Source organism: Anguilla anguilla, chromosome 17 (genome assembly GCF_013347855.1).
Source record: "Anguilla anguilla isolate fAngAng1 chromosome 17, fAngAng1.pri, whole genome shotgun sequence".
NCBI classification, from domain to species: domain Eukaryota; kingdom Metazoa; phylum Chordata; class Actinopteri; order Anguilliformes; family Anguillidae; genus Anguilla; species Anguilla anguilla.
In genome coordinates, this window is record NC_049217.1 from 6,039,664 (window position 1) to 6,056,565 (window position 16,902).

The 16,902-nt window shown below is 43.2% G+C and overlaps 1 protein-coding gene across 2 annotated transcripts in view; it reads right to left on the reverse strand.

Moving 5' to 3' along the window:
* LOC118217317 (ubiquitin carboxyl-terminal hydrolase 31-like) overlaps positions 1 to 8,417 on the reverse strand; it is a 30,677-nt gene extending 22,260 nt beyond the window's left edge. The window contains exon 1 of one of the 2 annotated variants that reach the window (XM_035399219.1): positions 6,500 to 8,417. In XM_035399219.1, the coding sequence (XP_035255110.1) occupies positions 6,500 to 7,018 (519 nt within the window). In that variant the 5' untranslated portion in view covers positions 7,019 to 8,417. The remainder of the gene's footprint in view (positions 1 to 6,499) is intronic. The other variant, XM_035399220.1, reaches the window with a different exon arrangement.
* Positions 8,418 to 16,902: the final 8,485 nt, after the last annotated feature.

The following is a 16,902-nucleotide window of genomic DNA, read 5'->3' on the forward strand; positions in this document are numbered from 1 at the left end:
ATAAAATTGATGCAACATAGCTTGTATTGTCATATGAAAGAAAATCGCAGAATATAAATGCCTTAAAAAGTAGGCTGCATTTCAAAATAAGTAAAAGCATATCTATGGCGTATGTTAATTCCCATTTTCCTGTGAGAATTTATATATCTATGTTGGGCACAAGCACTACAAGCTTCAATGTAGTACAGAAAACAAAAAGCTCCATATGGTAACACAATTACACTGATGAAGGTTAAATATTTGAAACTTCTAGCCTCATCTTAAATGAAGAATGCTGATCCTTTTACAAACATAACCCTACGAACTGAATTCCTTAAATCTACACTCCTCTGTTTTTAAACCAACGGGCTAACATCAGAGCACAGCACATTTAAACGTGTATTACTTTTTTAATTTACTGCCACAAGAAGCCAAACTGGAAAACACAGCTTTGGATTGGTACTTCTCTCAAATTATCTAGTACACCTGTGGCAATAGAGTTGAGTATATAAGGCTGCCATGAGCGCGCACAGCCATTTTAACGAGGAAGTTAATATGTTTGGTAGCCTCATAGTTCAGTATGGATCTTTTATGAATGCTGCTGTTTCTACAGGTCTACGCACCTCAATTTCGAAGAACAGCACACGCAAACGAAAATCCTGATTCCGCAGTTTTATGTTTTATGTTTTGTGATGACATACCATGAGATAAAGCTACAATAGCATCCCCACATCCCCTGTGGGGGTGAACACTTTGTTTTCAGCATCGTTATTCTTCTCCACGTGACGGAGGAGAAAACTGCGCATTCAATCCATCTCGTAAAAGTCGGGTAGAGCGTCAGATATTGAATTACAGCCAGATAAATTGCACACAGCCTGAGCTGCAGCTACCAGGCGGCATCACCCAATGCACGCGCCCTTCCACCAATACCGGAGATTACGTTCTCTTCTGTCATGGCAACAGTGCGGGACTCTGTCCATCCTGTTGTCGTTACGCACACTGTGGAAACCTACCAAACAGGCGGGTCTCGCTGAGCCCAAACCCTAGGGCACAGAGGCGTCCGTAACAGAACATCTGCATAGGCCAGCTTCACTAGGATACAGCAGGGAACTCCATAACAGAACATCTGCATAGGCCAGCTTCACTAGGATACAGCAGGGAACTCCATAACAGAGGATCTGCATAGGCCAGCTTCACTAGGATACAGCAGGGAACTCCAGAACAGAACATCTGCACGGGCCAGCTTCACTAGGATACAGCAGGGAACTCCAGAACAGAACATCTGCACGGGCCAGCTTCACTAGGATACAGCAGGGAACTCCAGAACAGAACATCTGCATAGGCCAGCTTCACTAGGATACAGCAGGGAACTCCAGAACAGAACATCTGCACGGGCCAGCTTCACTAGGATACAGCAGGGAACTCCAGAACAGAACATCTGCATGGGCCAGCTTCACTAGGATACAGCAGGGAACTCCAGAACAGAACATCTGCACGGGCCAGCTTCACTAGGATACAGCAGGGAACTCCAGAACAGAACATCTGCACGGGCCAGCTTACATTACATTACATTTATCTGGCAGACGCTTTCATTAGAAAGGATGCAGCAGGGCAAGTTAAAAACGGCCGGCTGCGGGGAGGATCTCCCCACGGAGACGGTCACCTGAAGTCACCTCTTATGCGGAGGGACCTGTCTCCTTCAGGCCCAATCAGGCACTCAGTAAATTCAGGCCCAAAGGTCATATGGGGACATTACCTTCCAGGAAGTGGCTGAGCTAGTAGCCTATTTTGTTTTTTTTGGGGTTTTTTTTTGCATGTTTGTTGCTAAGCACCCATCCACTCACACAACTGCTGATCATCTTAGTTTTACAAGCCCCAGTATAATTGCTGTCATTCTCAAATAGACGGATATCACTACTTTAAATAATTCCACCTTGTACTGTGGTACTTCCACCACTGCGGTGATGTTCTAATGAAAACAAACGACAACATGACAACAGATATCAAAGCTGGATGCGTGCTACTTGTAGAACTGAGTTGCTTTGGACTTAGTTTGGAGGAAGCTAGTGGGGGTGTGTGCATGTCCAACATGCAGCCAATCCACCCTTTCCCACTGCTTTACACACAGACAATATCTCTCAAGTCATCGAAATGCACCCAACAGAGGCCACCCAGGCAAGCTGTCTGAATACTCCTTCAGGTGCAGCTCAGCATCTGTGAGGCTCTTTGGGCTGCTTGACTCTGTTTCTACGTGACTGAATATACTTAGCACGTTTATCTCCCCTCGTTTGACTGTGAGAATAAATATCTCACTGTTTTCACACTTTCATTCGAACGCTTTCTCGGGTATATTTTCATTTCCACAGTGACAGTCATGTCTTGTCATGCTAGGCAGCTGAAGACTCTGGTTCTCTGCAGTGCCCTAACCACATAACCTCCTTCACATGCACTACTTTTCCATTAGAGGTAGAAGGATAGCAGGTATTCCTGAAGACTGCACCTCTTTATTCAAACTTACCAGAACTAATCCATCAATCTTTTTAACAGCACAAATCTGCTGACTTTTCTAGCCCTGCCTAACACCAGCTGTGCAGGTGAAATCAAATTCAATAAGACATTGGCCGATTGAAATCACATGACTTCGCTCATTGGCCCATTCCAGAAGTAACATGTAAAGTATATCATATACAATGTACTGTAGTATCCTTTCATATAATTCAGGTATGGTCATTCTGCAATGCATTGTGGCCATTCTGAAATGCATAGGTTAGGTCAGAGTAACTGTTTACTGTGAGGACTGGACTTAACATGTTCATGGCTATGAATAACTGTTACATAAAGAGCATTGTACCTTATCGGACCTGCGTTGTAGTTGTTCCAGTGACCTTTGGTATGCACTTATTGTACGTCGCTTTGGATAAAAGCGTCTGCCAAATAAATGTAACGTAATGAAATGCATCGTGGCTCTTTTAAGATGAGCTCTGCTCACTCTGACTCCACCCACTCTGAGATGAGAGGCCCTTTGTGAGAGAACCACACACAAGTAGCTGGTCAACGCTAGAGAGGCAGTTACTTCCTGTACCTGAAATAGAAGCTTAGATGCAAACTGAAATCATATTTTATGACATTTCGGAGGCTGATGCAGAGGAATGCCAAGCAGGTGCCACCTGACTCCAGCAAGCACCCACTTCCTTAATTCATTTCAAATGGTTTTCTCTAAACCCAGGAAAGAATCTTTCAATATCGTAGATGAGTTTTAGATATGCCTTTGTTCACCCATTATGATATGACGCAATATTATTTCACCTCAAACTTTGGACACTTATACAGCACAGGATAAACCTTTTCGACACATACTCTCTTTCATTCATTGACTTCTGACTACATTTTAATTGAGTAAACATTAGCCAAGTCTGTATTATATGAAAGTTCAGTTACACCCAATGACTTATAGCTTGCACAAAGCCTTGTGGGATAGATGAAGGAGTGCCAACACTTGCAGATGTTTGCAAACCTCACCATTACCCCTAGTGTTTCATTACAATCAATAAGAGCACAGAAATATAAAGAATGAAAAATGGTCAGTACTATGCTATATTTTACAGTGTAGGAAGGCAACTTAATAAATAAGCCTGTCCTTCAGGTGCCTGCTGTCTCATTTTGGGCCAGTATAAATCAGGGGCTGGATAAATGGAATCTGTGCTCGGTGTCTGTAAGCAGCAGTGCACCTGTGCATCTCATCCAGACCCTGTTGGGTAGTAAGTGGTTGGTTACTGACACTAAGCTGAGCAGAACATAGGCTGTCTACGAGAAGATGAGTAATCAATCATGTGACCATGCTCAACCTGTAATAGACAGGTGAGTTTCCAACATCTCCACTAAAAGCTCTATTAACCGGTGAGTTAATAGCTTTGATTAGTTTCGCACACTGGCGAATTGGTACAGGAAATGTTATAGGGAGAGGAATGTTTTTGTTTTTTCAAAATCTAGCTCTCTCTCACTCATTTCTCCAAACTTACATACTGTGTGCACCTTTAACGTTTTTACACATGTTTAACAGTAAAACATGCAGGAGTTGGTGTGGCCACTGGACCTGTAGAGCGGACATGGTAATGAATCCTGCAGAACGCTGAAAAAGATCTATTTCTAGTCTGCTGGAATCACAGTTAAAAACACTCATTTGTTAGCTCAATGCTAAAGTTTCTGGAGCAAAAGCAAAGGACTACTCAAAGATTACAGAGGAAGATACAGTGGGAATCAAGATTAGTGTTAGCATTGACAAGTCACCGTTTCCAAGATTCTGTGCTTTACTGTCTTGCCGTATTATTTTGGTTGCATGCTTTCACAGAACATTCCAGACTTCAAATATGGGACACCTGCATGATCAGTTTCAATGTTTAAGCATCATAAACACAAAAGGAGAGTGAGGCATAAACCTCTGAAATGCTGCAACCAGCAAAAAATCAAACACAAAAATTACCCCAATTATTAAAATGGCAAAAACATATATCAAAACTGAAGACTCAAGTTTGCAACATTATTGATCCAATTACGGAATTAAAGGACCTCCAAGACCTGAGATGTGAGGCGGACTCTTGAATTTCTTATTTGGATGGTGTGCACCAGCCTTATGAAGCAAGCCTGCAGGTGGAATCCAAAATATTTAGAGCGGCAGCCATCTTTGTCAAATTTCCCTGGACTGGAGGAGGAAGTGCAGTTGGGGACAATCATGGAGAGAAATGACTCACTTTTGTGAATGACCTCAAACAAAAGCAAAGACTCCAGTAGTGATCCAGAGAACAGTGAGACTATGAAGGTTCAACTCACTGGAAGACATTAAACAATTATGCTAGGCCCCAAGTAATTACTAAATTCAGCTAAATTAAACAGGATTTATTTATCCTAATGTTAGATTTTGGTTGCATCATGCAGGGCTCAGCTGAACAGGAAGATCAACCACTGTGAGATGGTAGACAGAAATTTCACAGCTGAATCTACCGGCATCCTCAGAGTTACAGTTCACAGACCAATAAAAACCCAGAGATGCACTGGTGTACAAGAGGAGTCTAATGCTATTGGGCAGAAAACCCTACCACATACCCATCCTCACTTTAACAATAACAACCTCATCATCTCCAAAAGTACAACATGTGACTAGCCCTTTACTGGTCACATTGTGAAAAAGAAATCATGTGAACTCCATGCATCTTTCAGGCAATCTATCACAAACTCTCCTTCTTTCAATTCAATAATTCAGACTTATGACTAAAAATATAATTGGAGGAAAGGAAGAGAATACCGCCTCCAGGTCCTATCAAAAATTAACAACTTCCCTGGATTAAGAGCATTTAATTAGCGGGTCCGTACAGAAACATTTTGAGGGGCAGAATCTCAAAGTGAGAAAAAAAGGCCTCGTCAACCTAGAAAAACTGGTCTATGACACCCAGATATTGTACGAAATATATTTTGTCAATGAAGTAAAAAAAAAAATTTAATCACAACAACAGTAATAATACAAATATACATTTTTATTATCAAATCAATGGGACACACTGGGCACTTGGGGCAAAAGGGACAGGTGCCCTCAAGCACCTGCCCCCCCCCCCCCCCCCCCACACACACACACACACGCCTGCTAATACTTTTCAGTGTCTTTGAACTTGCTTCACTGTGTGGGCATAAAACAATGACAAAAGGTCACACATACACTAAGTCAATACTGCAGGAGTCCAAGGGAAAGCTTACATTAGGCTACATTGTCTGGGAATGTCCTTTTCCTAACCTAATTCAGCGCTGCTATGTTTTAAAAAGGAACAGCAGTGAAAGCTGCTCCCTTTTTCCTCAGGTGACAGGCAACTATTTTTTTTTTGTCTTAAGCAAGGACACCTTGTTTAAGAATTGAGTACTTTGACCCATGTGACATTCAGTTATTATTATTATTATTATTATTAGTAGTAGTAGTAGTAGTAGTAGTAGTAGTACAATTGTGTTTGTGTGCAGGTCTTGTGGAGGTCAACAGACAGGTCCACGGCAACAGCTGTCGCATAGAACATCTGTTCTATGCAGCTGTGCAATAAGATGATGAAGAGAATCTACAGGTCACGTGGGGTCATTCTCTGAAAAAAAGAATTCATTTTATAATTACCTGTGACATAAAGCATAATGTAAAATGTTTAGAAAAAGGTTAATAAGCCTATTTATTATTAGGCTAGATTTACTGTATGAGGGGACCCCGCAGGAAGACTTGGGCCATCCGAAAAGCACTAATGTTCTCATAGCACATTTAAATTCAGTTTTAAATTTAGCACCACGGGAGAGATGGTTGCTGGCACAAAACTGCAGAAATGAGTTCCAAAAACACTTAAATATTGCGCCTGTCAGCAACACGAAAATGATGTTCAACGAACGCCCAACCACAAGCGTTATAACGTGCGTGCGCGCGCGCGCGCGCGGTTCAACTGAAGAAACGTTGCAGCAGGGAGACAGATTTGTCAGATGTGTCATCTAGCAAGCAACATACCTTGAATTCCCGGCTATGCTGCGGAGTGTATTCAAAGGTCCATAAAGCTCGAACCAGACTGGACAGCTGTTCCGTGACCTCCCCCCTCTCGTGTACACCCTTTCTGTACGAAAAGACGCTGCTGGACCTGGATTTGTCCTCCTCCGCGTCCTCCCCCCGGTAGTGCTCTAACGCCAAATACTCCGCAAAGAGCTCAGTGTTACTCAGGCACTGCAGAATTGCATTCATGTAACAAGTGTTCCCATGATTCTTGAGCCCGGACACTCCGGGGATCTTGTCTCCGGCCAGAAAGCAGTCGCTTTCAGCTGAGGGGACGGAACCTTTGGCACCAGTCTTAAATAAAGTGAAGCCCCCGTCGTCTTTCTCGTGTTCGGCGGCGTGTTCCTCCGTGCCGAAGTGAGACAGGGTAGAGAGAGTCCTCAGCACCCTGCTCATGAAACTCCCCACGGAGCGCACGGAGCCCCTGCGGAACAGCTTCTTGCTGAAAGATTTCTTTTCTTTAGTCGCCGATTTAGACATCACTGCGATTATCGGAGACCCACGACAAATAGGCTGTAAATTACAAAATAGCGCAAGATGTTCGTAAGTTAGCTTGAATAAGCGGACAGTCTAACGCTCGAACATTTTCAGTGCCTTATCATGGAATCTGGATGTTTACTGTGAAATTCCTTGCTCATTTTGTCGGAGGCAAGTTCTCTTTTTATGGTAATTTTTGAATAAAAATAAGCCATAGCAAGATATCCATCTAGCCCAGCCAGGCTACCTGTCAAACCAACGTAATAGCCCCCTTTCCCTTTCTCGCTAGTGCGCGTCCCTGAAAAAGCCAGCCAGGACACGACATTCAGCATCGAGCTGCCACTGTCCTTCTTAGGCATATTCCAGCCCAGGCTTGCCGGTTCGCACTGCTAGCTGGGCTCAACGGTCCTAATAGACATTGCACCGACTGATTAACTCAAGCAAAGATTTTAAATAGCTGGCCAGTCAAAACAACAATTTATCTCCTACTGAAATACTTCCCATGTTATTCGTATGTAGTTAGCTAGCTAAGCTACAGCACTGTATTATTAGCATGCACGCTAGGCGACTGCAAGGTGTCTATAACAAACAAGCCAGCAAGAAAGGGTTTTCCCAGCAAAAAGCAGGCCATGTCGCAGAATTCACAAGCGTGCAGCCACTAACATTCCTTCATTGCAAAACAACAGCTAGCGGGCTAGCTAGCTAAACAGCTGATGTCAGCAAAGTCAAAATATCAGTTATATTATTTTTCCAATGAGCTCAAGTATATGATTAAAAAAACTGAAGCTGCACCCCGAAATGTCATTACTAGTAGCTAACCACCTCAGCTCGTAATGCTCTTGCAGTCATTTCAGAACAAGGTGACTGCCAATCACTTTGCTGTTTTGCAAATGAAATGTTCCTGCAGATTTCCCCCGGTCTCGCCGCTCTTGCAGGAAAGCCCCCTGAAATTCCACATGAGACGCTATAAGCGCTGCTTCCTTTCGGTAGAACACTCCGGTGGTATTCCAGGTTTCGAATAAGCATAGCTTCCGAGAGAGGTCTCTTTCGTTCATGTTTTTTTCCCTCTCTCAAAGCAGGAATTTAGTTTCCAAATCCTGGTCCATTGTAACGAGGGCCGCTTCTCTCCTCTCCATCAACTAGAACCCCTGGCACTGCAGGGCGGTGGTAACGTTTGACGTCAGAGTCCGACAATGAGGATGCAGGTATCCTGTATTGGCTTATGTGTCGGGTGCAGATGCGGATTTATAGCAGAGGATCTTGCGTTGAAACCCGCAGCGAGTGTGTTTTCTCACGTCATGTGAAATTCTGCGTGTTGCAACTTAACTGAAATACATCTAGCCTAGTTGTCAGCAACATGAGCGCGACAGCCTTCTAACTTCATACAGTGCATTTTAGCGTCAGTCAGGGTGCATTTCAGGTAGCGCAAACGACCCGGGAAACCTAATAATATGGTACTCTGGAACCAATCTTTACTGCAGTTGAAATGAATGAGGGAAGATTTACGGGAAGGTTGTTTTGGAAATAAATCCTGGCATGCATGACCTTGGTGTTACTGAAGAATGGCCTTTTTCTTGATGGATACTTCACAAATGCATCCAAAACATACTTGTGTATGCAAACTATTTGGCGCACCTTTATGAACTTAATTTCAACTTTCAATCAAATCAGCTAGTATTCACTGCTTGTATAATAGTTGTGCATTTTGTGATTTAATTGGCATCAAAGCCTTGTACATGTCTGTACAAAACAGTTATCGGTTCATTTGTGTCTCGGACACGTAGGCCTGTGAAAAGGACAAGTTCTGATGTAACCCTATCAATCCCAACAAACAACACAAAGTGTTTCACACCAGGGTGCAGGAGAATGTCTGTGCTGGCCTTTTAAAGGGAGAACATGAGAGTTAAATGCAGTTTATGACCTCTGCAAACCTTTCATTCATTCATTCATTCATTTATTTATGTAATGATTGATTGATTGGTTCATTCTGGGCCTAGTTTACGACATGCAGTTCAGTTTGAATTAAGGTAGTGGGGCGGATTCTCTACCAATAAAGTGTATTAATAATAATAATAATAATAATAATTATTATTATTATTATTATTAATATTATTTTATTTTATTATTCAATGACCATTTAAAAAAACTGGTAAAAGAAGATGCGTGGATTCCCTCAACATCTGTCCTGAACTCTGACTCATAATTGGATGTGTGGCAAGTCTGATGATTACCAAGATTAATGGGAATAATTTGTTTTACCTTCATTTAACTAGAAAATGAAATGTGAAACATATCATCTCTTTCACTTCGGAAGTAGCTCATGAGGGCAGAACTTAAATAAATACTAGAATTACACAACAACACTCACCAATGATACACAATACAAATGGCAATAGTTGAAAACAGTGACAGACATCCAGCACAACTCCCTGAAAATGTGCCGTTGTTTTTGCATGTTCTTTTAGAAGCCTTAGCAGTGGATAGTTAGAAGAAACTATTCCAGTTCTGTCAACATAACGGTGGTCTTCTGGTCCAGTACCATAAGGTTTCTGAAACTGGTTTCGCTGTGCTGTGCTTTATCTGGCTTGCAAACAGCTGCGTGCTCTTGCAGCTTCAGGTGTCTAAGACCAGACAGGGCATCTTGTGGAGGGGGTCTGTGTATTTACAGGGATGAGGGGGAATCTTATCAATGGGGGACTGATGAAGTTATGTATCTGCGGAGGATAAACACCATCATTCTTCTGCATGCAGACATGGATCACATCTAACCTGTTTATCCACTACGAGAGCATCAATTTTCTGCACCAGCCAGGCAGCAATTACAACTAACACCTGCAAACCGTACCTCAGTAATGAGAGGGTATGACAGCAGAGAACTGTACGTCTCCTCTTTGTCTTCTGACATGTGGAATTACAGATAGAAAAGAAGCCGTGAAATTGAGACAATACTTAAACAATTACATTGACATGTTAGTTAAAAACCTGAAACACGCCCACATGCATGCAGGCGTATGCACATACATGCACACACCCACATACACATGCATGTACACACATGCACACGCCCACACACACATGCACGTACACACATGCACACACCCACACACACATGCACGTACACACATGCACACGCCCACACACACATGCACGTACACACACACACACACATGCACACACCCACACACAGATGCACGTACACACAGACACACATGCACACACCCACACACACATGCACGTACACACACACATGCACACACCCACACACACATGCACGTACACACACATGCACACACCCACACACACATGCACATACACACACATGCACACACCCACACACACAGACACACACGCACACACCCATACACACACACACACACACACACACACACACACATCTCCACAGAAGAAAAGACACTGAGATTTAGCTGAAATTATTAACAGTGGGACCCATGCTGTTTGGAACAAAGACAATTGTTTATTGTGATTTGGTCCTGCACTCCACAAATTTCAGTACACAACAGAACAGCTAAGCCATAATTTCATGGGTCTATGATATACCCATGAAGTGAAAAAAATATGTGCTGCCACACTGCTTACTTGCAACACTTGCAAAACTTTATTACTGACGTTTCGGTCAGAGACCGAATTACCCATAAAACACTTTGCGTCAGTTGAAAGTATTTTATGGCCAAGACAGTTATCTCTGCTTGGCTTAAAGCATCCAGTCAAAATTATTTAACTTTGCAAAGCAGCAGCATGAGACAGAAGAGACAGATCTTGAAGGTTGAAGGTTGTTGTAGAGTGAAGAACAAATCCTCAGATGTGAAGCCATTGACCTGCTTTCCTCAAAGCTCCACACGATCTCTCATTCCTGTAGAGCTACCCCGTGGGAGATGGGGTGTGGCTGCACTGGGTTGGTGATGAGGCTGTGAGATCCTCTTCAGATGACCAACATCCTCTCCTCACCTTCAGTATGATGTCACCAACCCACGCCTCCCTCGGTAAAACCTACACCCCCCTCCCTCAGCCCTAAGAGTAGGGGTTTCACACACTGCCACCTGGAGGCAAAGAAAAATAAGACGCAATGTCAAGGAAGCACAGTTTCCCCAATGACAAGCAATGAACGAGAGCAAACAGTCAGGCCTGGATTTGACCCTATTGCAATGCACTCTGTTCTTAAGCTTGAATAATGCATTCTGTTATCATTTTCTTAACAAGTAACATTCACATTTTTTATGTTTCTTTTTTTTAAGTAGACCTCTGCAAAATGTGTAACAACAAAATATCAACACTGAACACTCAACAATTTGTTAGCCAAAGCATATTGAGACTGACCTTGAATTTCTGAAAATAGAAATTTGCTAATAGCAGTTTTGGCATCAGGAGGAGACAGAGCGATCTGATGGAGATTTTAGCAAATCAAGATCATACTGTTGCTTTTCTGTCTCAAGTGAAGTCTGACCTGAGAAGCCAGCATAACTGTCTGATCAGGCCGATCTCCTCCTCTTCTCTTCTCCTCCCTGTGCCTCTCTCTCCATTTCACATCTCTCCTTCAGATCCACAAGGAAGACAAACCACACAGGTAAATATTTTATCACGCCCATCACAGACTGCCAATCAGATTAGTTGACCTTTAAATTACAGAACAGTGTGTCTGTGCAGTGTACAACCTAAGTGGACCTCCTGGGATGAGTTTCCTGGCAAAGATAGTTCTATTTTTCCTCTTCTTCATCAAAGCCTCCTTCTTCTGCACCATTGTTCAGGAGTCCCACAATCTGCACTGTACGGGACTGCCTCAATCCTAGACTGCACTGTTCAAGAACAGAGCAGTCCCAGACTGCACTGTTTAGGAGTTCCATGATTCCAGAAATTTCTGTTCAGGAATGCCGCAATCCTGGAATGCGTTATTCAGGAACCCCGGGATCCCAAACTATGCTCTTCAGGAATGTTGTGATCCCACGATGCACATTTCAGGAATGCTTTGTTTCAAGACTGTGCTATTCAGGAACGCCATCATCCCAGAAAGAGCTGTTCAGGATTTCCGTGATCCCACAACGTGTCATTCATGAATGCCGCAATCCCGGACCACAATCCCAGACAGCACTGTTCAGGAACACTGCAATCCCATACCACGCCGTTCGGGCTACAACTAGCTAGCTCCAATCATATCACAGGAGAGCTATGTCAGGATAATCTCAGAATAGTCTGCCACTAGTCTTTCAGTTCCAAGCAAAGGCCACTGGGCCTGCCGCACACAAGCAGGGAGGAGCTTGATTCGGTGACTCCGTAGATTCAACACCGTTAAACAAAACAGTCTAAACACCTGTCCTCCGGTTGAAGAAGGTACCAGCACAGCCTGAAAAATGGCTCTTATCCCTGCTCGCATTAACTTCTCATTCCTAACAGGAAGGTGAATCCAGACTGAGCATCATCAGGCCAGTAAATAATTTCACTGTTGAGTGAGGTCTGTGAGAAGGGACGAGATCCAGGTGAAACAGAGCCTAAATCCAATACCACACAGGCCGCGTTTCATTTCTCGAAAAACGGGCAGCGTGATGGATGCTTTGTTGTAGGTTCGTCGGAAGGTGATAAAGATTTCAGATCGGGATCCTATGAGATATTCTGCCGTTGTTCATGCCTGTGACAGCTGGTGAAAAATCCCTGCTGGCACGGATTGCCGCACTGAGGCTGATGGGTAAATCCACCGAATGAAATACCGAGGGCAGTTAGCGTTGTTTATTGCGCGACAGCAGAAAACGACGTCCACGCCATATTCAATTATTCTCTTGCCTGAACATGTGTGTCATTCAAGCTTTAGCCGGTTGGGGTGCAATTAGCAAATGTCTTGTTACCACAACACACACTGTGTCACGTGCGTGCAGCAGTGACAAGAAGGAAGTAATATGGAATTTTAAAAAATCAAGTCACAGAGCTGCACGCTAGCGTTGCCATGACCACTCATAAAACGCGACTTTGGGCTTCTTTTTTCCGAAGTCACGGGTTGCAGCTTTTTTGGGCTTGTTTTAAAAATCCAGTCACTTATTTTAAAGCATAGGAAGCGACCGATTTTTTCTCATTCGTGGTCACATGGTGAAAGCTAATTTATGGCTTGTTTCTGATGACGTAGTGGCTTATTCGTCTTGAGAAATCTACGAGCGTTTTTCTGAGATTTGCGTGTTATCAGATGAGCACTCCCAATCATTTTGCGCTCATGCATCCATCCATCCATCCACCCAACCATTATCTAACGCACTTATTCCTGGTCAGGCTTGTCGGGGGGTCAAAGCGTATCCCAGCGTGCATTGGGCGAGAGACAGAAATACATGCTAGAAAAGGTCACCAATCCATCATAGGGCACACACACCATTCACTTACACACTCATAACTACGGGCAATGGGTTTCCCCCTTGAGCCTGGTTCTTTCCGAGGTTTCCTCCCATCTGCCACAGGGAGTTTTTTCTTGCCACTGTTGCCTTAGGCTTGCTCCTGTGGAGGTTTAGGCCAGGGTTGTCTGTAGAGCGTATTGTGACAACTGCTGTAAAATACGCTATACAAATAAAATTTGATTTGATTTGATTTGAATTTAGACTACGATACATCACATTTTCACATAAAACATTGCATTTCGGCAATCGGATCTGCATTGGTGAGTTTTTGAGCGAGGGTGACGACAAGTTTGATCTGCAACAGTTTGCATTGGAGGCTGAACCTGATCTCAGTTGTCTGAGCACAGTTTGTAACTAACAGACGAGTCAGTCAGTTTATATCCAAATGCACTGATGCAGTCAAAGGCTGGTACCGATCAGAGCTATTTTTAAAGTTGAACAAGAACTGGCTTAATAGCATTAATTATAACGTCTGTCATTTTATCAGGGATTAATTTTGCACACATCTAATGGCGTGGGATTAATAATGACTGGGATTAATAATGACTCATGAAGCCACAGACAGGATCATCTGAATGACCAGAATGCTTGGAAAAGCTTACTATCTGAATTCATATAGACTTGGACCATTTTTAATAAAATAACTTAATCGACTGCATATTTGTCCATATAATGAATTAGGCTATTTGAATTAAAGCAAAATTTTTTTTTTTAAAAGGCAGGTTCAATTGCATCTTTGTCATCAAGCGAATCTAGTATTGCATGCAGGCCTGTAATGAAAATCGTTTAATCAGGTCTGCTGTGCTGCACACTGAACAGGTTAGTGGTGTGTTCTTCCTGCTGCTCTGACTGCTGCCCGTGGCCAGACCGATGCTGCGTCACCCCCAAGTTTCTGCGAGAAACACATGCTCATCACTACCGGTAATTTACAACAACCGTTGCGGATTGTGTCCTGTATTGAGCGCCATTTGGATGAAGCGAGTCATTTTGGCACTGAAATGTATGCATATTTTAGCACAGTTTAAATATGCATGACCCTGACAGTGCAATCTGTCATCGCAGGTAGTGCAGTTCCCTGGGCCTAACACCCATTGTGGGTGCTTTGTAAATCGCACCCCAGCCCCCCCCCCCCCCCTCCCCTCCCGAGACTTAATTTAGCCCTGAAAGGTCAGGCTCAAAGCGAAGGTCTTGTTCAGACAGTGCTTCCTGTGTACTAACACCTGCTTGTGGATGCAGCTGTAAAACCTGACAGACGGGTCTTCAATGCTCAGTGTGCTGACCTGCTGCCATTAACATTCCAATAATACACCCTATCAGCTAAACTTTACCAGCATCAAGAAACCAAGCTACTGGGGTTTAATACATTTTTAAAAATGCCTCAAAACCTTCCCGGCTGCAGCCGTGCTGGACCACGGTTTGTCAGCTCAGGTTATAAGTTCTGTCGGGAGGTGAGTCTTTAGGCACCCTTTAAAACGTGGAGATTTGATCCACGAGCATTCTCTGTAATGTGCATGCGCAGATCTGGTTTTCTACTTGAATTGATTCTGATTTAAATTGTGCTCAAAACTGAAGTCAGAAATGTAGCATCTTGTAATACCAAAAAATACCTGGGTTTTAGCACCCTCTATGGTCTGCACCTGGATGCTGCAGCGTAGTGCCAAATGAATAGCAGCTGTTCTGTGAGGATTATCTCATTCAAACTGATGTCCACCTTAAAAATCAAAAAGCATTTCAGGCTAAATAAACTTGTGTAATCAGCTGCTTTAGAGAGGTGAGAGTTAACTGTGGAATCTGCTGCTGGGTGGGTCCCATACCCATACAGCACTGAGAGTTTAACAGGGTGGGTCCCTGCTTTGTGGTTTTTAGGGTTTCGCACAGAATGACTACACTGACCACAGACTCTCACCCCTCACGGAACATTAAACTCCGTACCACCCGATCTGGTGTAATCCACACACCAGCTCTGTGGCCCAAATGTGGGTTATTTTGTGTTCTAGATAAACCTTTAGTTCAGCACTTTGTGTCCTCCTGTGAGCATACTGCACAATGTGTGCCATAGATACACAGTGCACCTGCATCATCGATCTTTCTGTGGTTTGCATTCACCCGCATGTGTTTACTTTCATGTTTATGCCAGTTGGTTTACTGATGACTGTTCCGTCTGCTTAAAATACGTTCTTCCTCGTTTCTACAACATAGTGCTTCAGAAATACGTTGTGGCAGGGCCTGGTTTGTGGGAGATTTGTAGGGCAATCAAAGGACCACGCCTACTGGTTAAGTAGGCACACGCACCTGGACTGCATTACCAATTAATCCAGGTATTTAAAGTGTGCTCTCTTCCCAGTAGGCATGATCCTTCGATTGCCCTGAACATCTCCAACAAACCGAGCCCTGCTACATACGTATGTGAGCAGAATTTGACCAGAGCAGCTTGCTACTCACAGAACCCACAGTGCATAGATCAAAAGGGAGGGGAGTGGGGAATGAAGAAGCCTGAGTTTTTTTTCCAGCTGTATTAGCTGATGCGATAAGTTCGTCTCTTTTCTTTGACATGGACTTCATGTCCCATCACTCCCTGGATCCTGAGTTTCTACTGACTGGGCATGTGTAAGTCCTGTCCCAGAATCTGTGCATTATTACTGCGTTTGCTCAGTCTATGATGTCCTGGGCCTATAATGCAATGCGTTTGGCTAATTTCATATAGGGTGCATATTTGGTACGTTTTTTTTTGTTACTCACAGTCCTGACACAGCGCAATGTCTTGCCCGTCGAGGCGGTTTTTTGCAGCGTTTACTTGAAAATCTGAGAAGTGCAGCAGTTCTTTGAAAAAAGTGGCGGGGAGGCGTTCGGCGATGTGACCACAAAGCCGCACGTTCAGGCGCGACGGCTCCGAGGAGACGAGAAGCTCACCTTAGAAAACAGACAAATACGCTGCATGATTTTTTTCAAAACAAAGTGAGGTTTGGTTTTGTGTGTAAGTTTTACCAGAGTTGTACATCAAAATAAAGGAAAAAAATGCACGTGTGTATTATTATTGGTAATCCAGTTTTTTTTTTGTGTGACCACATTTATTGTGGTTACACTAATAAGCACTAATGATGTGCTTACTAATGGCTATATTGCCACGCTATATTGTGTAAACTATATTTATACTGTTGTGAAGGCATTTTGCCTCCACTGCTACTGCCAACTAACTAACTAGCTATCTAACTAATATGTTGAACATTTATCAGCACTTAATAATCAAGTATTGTGAATTTCTTAGATGTTGCCCAAAAGAAACATTATAAGTGACCTGAAGTAAAAATCCTTGTGTTACTGATTGATAACTCTTTTTAAGATATTGCTTGTGACCAGTTCGGAAATCCCAGGGAGAAGTCACCATCCATTACCATGCATTTATTTAAGTTGTCAATTCACCAAACCAGTGATTCTTGATGCAAGGTTCGCCAGAATAGTTTCAGTCAATAAAACATGTTATTTGGAAGCAAATGTCAAATC